Source organism: Caloenas nicobarica, chromosome 12 (assembly GCF_036013445.1).
Source record: "Caloenas nicobarica isolate bCalNic1 chromosome 12, bCalNic1.hap1, whole genome shotgun sequence".
Classification (NCBI taxonomy): Eukaryota; Metazoa; Chordata; class Aves; order Columbiformes; family Columbidae; genus Caloenas; species Caloenas nicobarica.
The window spans coordinates 14,594,537-14,602,331 of NC_088256.1; the positions used below are offsets into that span (position 1 = coordinate 14,594,537).

General features: G+C 47.3%; 1 protein-coding gene across 1 annotated transcript; it reads left to right on the forward strand.

Moving 5' to 3' along the window:
* The first annotated feature begins 687 nt into the window (after positions 1-687).
* On the forward strand, positions 688-5,060 carry LOC135993611 (protein FAM162B-like). The gene is made up of 4 exons (XM_065643587.1): positions 688-820; positions 2,686-2,791; positions 4,184-4,292; positions 4,953-5,060. Exons 1-4 carry the CDS (start codon positions 688-690, stop codon positions 5,058-5,060), a joined length of 456 nt encoding a protein of 151 aa, XP_065499659.1.
* The last annotated feature ends 2,735 nt before the right edge of the window (positions 5,061-7,795 follow it).

Genomic DNA, 7,795 nt, shown 5'->3' on the forward strand with positions numbered 1-7,795 from the left:
GAGGTTTTCGACATAATTTCTTAGTTTACTGATTTAAACTGGAAATATATCTGAAATATAATTATTTGCCAGGAAAGTTTGCAGTCTGGATGTGAGAGGGACTCCCCATCTGCATTTTTAGCCACAGATATCAGCTTTAGTTTCCTTCTGCCAAACCACATTTATCCTGAAATAGGGGAATGCTGCTGCTCCTCAAAAAAATCTGTTTAAAGCAACTGATTTGCAAGATTATTTTTTAGCCCAGAACAATGAAGAGCTCCATCAGCTTAACTGGCTGTGATAATTAGCAGTCACTAAGCCTGTCTTTGGGGAAATATAGCATACTGTCCTATTTTAGTACTACCATAGGAAAATAATGAGAAAATAATGTGAAAGCCCATCGCTCTCCTGAGCAACTCCTTGGGATGCAGAACCTGGGCTGGGCATGAGCTGCCGCAGCGGTGATCTCTGCTCACTAAGCTTGGAAGGTGTGTCCTTTCGGTAAACACGGGCGACAAATTTAGCTAGTCATCGTGACGCAAGCACAAACTGTTGGCAGCCAGGGTGGAAATGCCTGCTACTCCCTTCTTACAGGAAGGGGTAGTTTTATGTTAATCACCCCTAGAAGCAGCCTTCTGGGATCCTGCCGGTCCCTCTGCACGCTCCCAGGTCGGTGGGGAGGCGGTGGCTCGGTGCCAGTGGGCTAGGATGTTGGGGAGGTTGTTGGGGTGCAGCCCCAGGCTGTGGCAGCGGGTGGCTTGGCTGGTCTCACACCCCGCCAGAGCCATTGGTGACAAAGTGAAGGGCGCTCAGGATGCAGCTTTGCGGACAGCTAATCCAGGTGGGTAGAAAGACTTCGGTCACTGTATCGTGTTGTGGCACGGAGGGAAAGGGTATTTGCAGGAAAGGGTGAGAAAACAACCCTTGCTGTTGTCTGTGGCTGTTACTGCAGTGCTGCAGCTCCTGAGGCTACGAACGCTCTCGAGACACAAACCAAACTGAGAGCTCTGGCCAGCACAGGGCACAGGGGTAAAGTTTTTCCTGTTGAATAGTCTTCCTCCTATGGTAGCAAATACAAACCAATACTTAGTGTCAGGGAACCTGTTAATTAAAAAAAAAAAATTAAAAGGTTGCTCCTCGTACCCAGCTGCCAGGTTCCCAGAGGAGGAGCGGTGCACGTGTCTGCATGTGCAGGGCTGGTGCGAGCGGCAGCCTTGCACCCCTCTGCTCCCCACAGCGCTCCCTGCCAGATCACATCTGTGACTGTGTGTGCTGGTGGCAGGCAGAGCACTGGCTTACCTGGCAGGGAGCAATCATGGGCTACTCCCACATGGGCAAGCTCCTTGACGTGGAGATGGTTTCTTTTTAATCTGTACCACCACCTCCTTGGCTGTGCCTTTGCAGATTCCTCACCCCAGTGAGACTGGGCTGCATGGGGCTGCCTGTGGTCCCATGGGATGCTTTGGGGTCTCCAGCATGGGACTTTGACCTTGTCTTTCCTGGCATGGACCCTGTCCTTTTAGTGATCCACCCTACTCCTTGCTGCAAATCTGATTCAGACGCTGATATTTCAAATGCAGCTCTACTGGTCTCGCTGGCACTCTATAAGAGAAATAGGAGAAGCAGGAGATTGAATTTACCTGGGAGTCTGGGTGCCAAGATTTACACCTGGGGTTTTTCAGCCATTCACAAGTCCTGGCATGCAGGAGCAGGCCTGGGGCCAAGGAACTTAATGTAATTTTACCATCTCAGTGCAGGCAGGAAGAGGTGGCCCCTGTGCCCTGTTCTGTAGCAGCAGTGATTTTCTTTCAGCCAAGCACTAACAATCCAGCAACAGCCAGGGATCACAGGACACTGAGACTGGCGGCATCTCCATGTCCATCCCTTCCTGCACGGCCTGGTCACCTACAGGGCGTTTCTAAACACCAGTTGCTACATGAGCAAGCACAGGGCACCGTAACCTAACATCTTGGGTGCACCTACCTGAGCAGTCCCAGCTACCTTGCAATGACCACCTGTACAGGTGTGCAATGCAAAAGCCAGGATTTGAGCTAGCCAATGCTTGCCCTATTTTTGCAGCATCTCTCTGCCACGGCTCTTATCATGGCCTATCATTGGGCTTGTTTCCATCAAGAGAAGCCAGACTCTCTTTCTCATTGTGCTCGCAGTGACAGCATGCTAATGGCATCACTGTGGTAGGCTGGTGGGGTGTAATGTATCATCATTAGTGTACAGTAACGTGGTACCCAGCTTGCATGAGAACAACTGCCAGCCTCACACTAGGCTGTATTTTAACAAACCTTGTCTCTCCATCAGCACTTTTAGAAGGAGATGCTGTCAAGGAGTTATTAGAGCTGCTGGCAGTTTTCTTAACTGGGCCATTTGAAACCAAGATGCTAGCAGGGTGAGAGCACATTGTGGGCTTGGGTGACTTCAACCCTGAATCCTTCCCCCCCAAGACAAGAAAATTGGAATAGATTTTTGGTTAAAAACCTACCTAAACTGAAGGAAAAAAAAAAAAGCTGCAAATATAACAAAGCATATCACACCAGCTGCTGAGTCCTTTTGACATTAGAAAGCACATTTAGCTCTCACAGAAAAGCATCATTTTGAATGTTCAATCCTTCTCCTCCTGTACCAACAGTTTTTTGCCTCTTCCCTTCTTTAAGCTTAGGTCATTGTTTTCTTTTATAAAATCTCTTACAGGTTATGAAACTTTCAAAAATGACAGAAGGCCTACAAATTTTGATAAAAAGGTGTTAGTGTGGGCAGGACGCTTTAAAAAGGAGGAGGACATTCCCAAGCTTATATCGTAAGTAGACCTGTCTGAATGACACTTTTTGGATGCGAACATATAGACTGAGACTCCACTCTGCATTACCCAGAATTGTGCTCACATGGTGAGGGTTAATGCTCCTCCATGCTGATGGGGTCTGCTGCTACTGGTGTCCAAAAATAATCTGAATTTTTGGGAATGTGAACTTTTTGTCATGCCCTGTGAAGTAAACTGGATTCACTTGCTTTAAATATCATAAGTTTCAGAGTAAGCTGAAATGTCTTTTGCAAGACAAGTGGCTTTGAAACTCAGAAGTCACCATGATAAATCACTTTGGATTTTTACATGCTTTGCTAGTTTTTATTGATTAGCAATTAATAATGCTGCATAAATTTTAAAAAGAAGTTGGGGCTATACACAGCTTTGCTGACAGACTTCTGCAACAAGATCCTCATGTCCGGGCTATGGTTTTGCCTCCGTGTTGAGGTATTTTTGTTAAATGATTGTCATTTAGTTTTGGAGACCTAATGCTTCCTGACTTGTGACATCCCAGGGGCTCCTCCAGCTGACCTTCCCCTTGCAGGTGTAAGGAAATCCATGGCTAGATATGAGTTCATGAATGACCCGTTGCCACACTGCAGTCTCTTGCAAGCGTGAATTGTCAGAAAAATGGCATGAGTCGCTCATGGAACGTGGTGGAGACCTCCCAGCGACAGCTGTGGCTGTTCAGCAATTTGGGAAGACAATTCCAGATGGACGGAGCAGTTGTTTGCTCCAGCTGAGGCTCAGCCTCCCACTGCAGGCAGATGCTGGCGGGGCTGGTGGCAGCTGCCTGGCAGAGGGCGACGCTGCAGCGGGACAGGGCGGCAAAGCACCTCCTGCCGCAGGGATGGGGATGTGGCCACAGACCCAGGCACCATTTGCTGTGCCTCTTTGCTGCGTGAAAACTCTCCATTGATCTTAGGCAAAATGTCATGCATGTTCTTTTTTTTTTTTTTTTTCCACTGATGGTGGCATTGCCTGGCCCAGGTGGCACGGACCCAGTGTCTCCTGGTGCTGTGCAGCACCCCATGCCCTGCCACACCCAAAGCTGGGCCCCTCATAATGAAAAGACTTCCCTGTCCTTGTCATTTTTTCAGGTATTCACTCTCATATACACTGTTAGAAGAGAGCAGGATTTGTTATTCCTGTTGTTATTGATGACTGGTAGGAGTAGCAATACCCCACCTGTGTGGGAGGGTGGCTACATCTTTCCTCCATAGACTAATTTTTTGAGTTCTCCTCCATGCACTTGCAGAAATAGAAGGCTGAAACACATTGTACATTAATAGGCAGTTGCTGGAAGACTCGAGGATTCATTACTCAGCTCCCCATTATCTAGTTTCACACACGCTGCTGCAGATGGAAACTCTGCTCTGTCCTCTGCAGGTCTGAGGTCCTTGATGCAGCAAGAAGCAGTGTCAGGATAAAGGTTTGCTACATCATGATAGCGCTGACCTTGCTGGGCTGTTTGGCCATGGTAATCACAGGCAAAGAAGTGAGTATTTTTTCTGGGTGAGGTTATCTGATCCACTTAATGTATGGCCTGTGTATGCTGTCTTTGTAAATAAGCACCCAAGTAGACAGATAGGTTTGAGAATAAGTCCATATAAGCGATATTTGCACGGGACCTGTATCACCCCATTCTCCAGAGGAGAGACTGGCACGGAGAAGCACAACTTGCTGGTTAATGTGTTCCTTCTGGTCTACTTTGCCATAAGCCCATGTAGTGCAATGCTCTGTACCATGGTATCTCAGAAAGAAGCCAGTCCAAAGGTTGTAGCAGCTGTCTGAGTAGCTCAGACAGTGTCAATGGCGCCTGATCCTGTCCCGCATCTGTGGGCTATAAGGATCCCGCAGTCCTGCCTGCACAGTCTGTGTGTCACTGTGACACTTCTTTCCACCCCACTGGTGGGGAAGGAGGCTCTCCAGCCTGGCTTGCATGTCCCAGCACACCTGTAAACAATTTACAGTGCAATTTTCCTGCTAATCAGAGCTGAAAATGCTGAAAACTTGGTAAAATAAGGAAACACATTAACTTCTGTCACTGCAAAATATCGAAAAGGACAGTGGGGTGTCAAAGCAAGTGGTGCAAATCTGGGGAGATTTAGTGGTGGGAAATGTGTGCATGCAATGATTTTCACCGTTTCTTTTCAAGGCTGCTAAAAGGGATCACACACTGCTGCGGATGAACATAGAAAAGAAGGCCAAATGGAAGGCTGAAGTGGAGAAAGATGAGGAGGCAGCTGTTGGGAAGCTGCAATGATTTGGAACAGATTTATTTTAACGGCAGGAGATAAGTGATTTGCACACGTGGTATATATACCTGTCTCCACTTAACTCTTTGGAGCTTTTTTACTGAAACTCTCAGCGCAAAGATTTTACTGCTTAAAAATTGTTCCATACAAACTGGGAAACTCCTGTGGAAACTCCAACAGCTGCTTTCTGTGGCCTCTGGTCTTTGGCACTGTGTTCTGCTGAAATGCAGACAACTTTTCTAAACTGGAAATGTGGGAAGGATGGACGCAGGACTCCCCAGCTCAGGATCAGCTTTTCATGGTGCTGCTGATGCTCAGTGTGGCTGTGGGGCTGTCTCCTGGCAGCTAGGAAGGATATGGCCTTACATCAGAGGGCATCCCGTCCTGTGCAATGCCTCTAGCACAAACAGCCTTGCCCAAAATGATCCAGAGCAGGGTGAAAAAGAGTCTGAAATACGTTTGGCAAGCACAAAGAAGTCAATTATCCAGAGTCCTGCTGCCATCACTGCCCCCTCTCCCTCCCCACCCCATCGCAGGGTCCCGTGGCCAAGGGGAGAGGGGGGACATGAGCACGCAGAGGGGCTGGGAAGATGGAGGAGTGTGAGCAGACCTGGATGACTGATTTGAGCCAAAAGGGGCTTTAGGGCAGAGGAGGTGGCAGTGATGTGGTGTGGTAGCTTGGGCATGTGGAGGGGTTTGGTTGCTGTGGGGCAGCCCGGGGAACAAGGAACCTGTCCTGTTGCACCTCACTGATTTTTCGTCTTCTGCTTCCAGTCATTGTCATGAAAGTTCTCTAGCGCTTGCTTAGTTGTGGTTTTAGTCAGGAGTATTTGTTAATACACGGTTTGCTAAAACTGAATTCTTCTTAATCATCTTAGTTCATTAATTCATAATAAAACAGCTGTCCAATTACATCTGAAACAAGCACATCTCTTCACAGCTTCATTTAAAGTGTCACCAAATTCTCTGGGATGACGTTTAACAGATGGGAAACATCCTAATGAAATATCTAAAGTTTCAGTTTCATGAAGTGATTAAACTTCAAGACAGGCCCCAGTCGATGCTCGTGGGCACTGATGGCCTGAGCCCCTCCGTATCATTCATAACCCCTCAAGACCCATAGGGCAGGCTGGTGGAGCTGTGTGAACCGCACGGAGTGTCAAGGGATACGGAGTGACAAAAGCCAGACATCTTACCTCAGCTACAACGGGAGATGGCAAATGCCATCAGCCTTTGTGCAGTGTCCTGAACATCACACCAAGGCTTGGCCTGTGCAAGGTTTATTGCTCAGACCAGTTGCACTTGTGCTCCAGGGGAGTCTGAAAGCTGCTGCTCAGGTCTCTGGGATCTATTGTGTCAAAAATCATGTCCACTTATTGCTGATGTGTCACTACACAAAAAAGATCAGGCCAATGACAGGCTGGGGCATTGGCAAGTGGACAGCAATTGTTGGGCTCTGGGACCCCATCTCCTGTGCCTGTGGTTGTTGGGTGGCTTTTTCCCTTTGATGCTTCTTAGGAGCCCTTTTCTCTACGTTGCACACCCATTTAGGGTGAGGAGTGTGTGTGAGGGGGATGTTACATCTGTCACAGCTCAGCGTTCGTAGTCCTTGTTTATAGCTCACAGCCGCGTGCAGTACAATTCGCCAAAAGTGATGTCTGCTCCCTGTAGTATTCAATAATGCAGTAGCAATAAACCTCAAGGATTACCTCAAAGTTAGTGTACATTTGGGGATAACCTAAAACAGCTCTGGTCAGTCACTTAGATTTTTTAAAAAATTCTTAAATGGCTCTCATGTCAGCTTTTTAAGAAGGCACACATAACACTTAAAGGAACCCATTTTGAGGCTCATAAACAAATCCACATTCATGCTCCGAGCTTCCCTGACTTAAGCAGGAAAGGAGATGACCATAACCATATACCAAGAACAAGTGAATGAATTGTGAGTTGTTCCACTCTCTGCTCTGCACTTCCTTCTGTCTAGGAGAGAAAAAAAAATGGTTCAGGTGTGAGCTATTGTAAAATCCTCTTAAACAGCCTGGGTCTCTGTTGACTCATGCATAAAGCTGCTGCATTAGACATTGTCATTAAGAAAAAGGAAAAATCAGTTTCTCCTCCCTGAGCCAGTGATGATGGGCCACTTCTGAGAGATCAGATGACCCAGGTGCTTCTGAGCTCTCACAAAGACCTATGACTATTATGTAGGGTATAATCCTTTACCAGTCCGAACTACATGATTATTCATTTTAATATCATAATATTGCCCCCCAAATCGATCGGACTAATTACTGGCTTGCACTCGGTCAGTGTTGGGCAGCTGCTGGCCCTGGAGAAGCGCAGCCTTAGCTGGAGCCATCCCCTGTAGTAACTGGAGACGCCAGCAGAGGACATTGCACTGCTGATGCCTCTCCAACGCTGGGGCTTGTTAAAATCACTGCTTGTTAAAATCGGTTTCCATCTGTGTTTGCAAAGTCCTTTGACTCTTCTCTTGAAAAGCTTCTAATTAACACAGCTTCCTGAATGTATAATTGGCTAATCTGCACCACCTTGGGGTTGTGGTGTGATTTTTTTTCCCCCCCCTCCCATCTATATTGCTTCAGTGTCGCACCTGATCCCCCAGTCATTTAAAAAAGGGATGTGAGTTGTTATTAGGTAGGAGCTATTCTTCCCTTTTAATAATGTGCCCTGTATTTCCCTAGTGTGGCTCTGAGGACAATGCAAGGGGCTGGTTCCTCTCTGAGGG

Excerpts from the sequence above, each read along its gene's own strand:
- LOC135993611 (XM_065643587.1), top strand. The coding sequence starts at position 688 with ATGTTGGGGAGGTTGTTGGGGTGCAGCCCCAGGCTGTGGCAGCGGGTG. Across the intron at positions 821-2,685 it reads TTTGCGGACAGCTAATCCAG|GTTATGAAACTTTCAAAAAT; the intron begins GTGGGTAGAAAG and ends AATCTCTTACAG. Across the intron at positions 4,293-4,952 it reads TGGTAATCACAGGCAAAGAA|GCTGCTAAAAGGGATCACAC; the intron begins GTGAGTATTTTT and ends TTTCTTTTCAAG.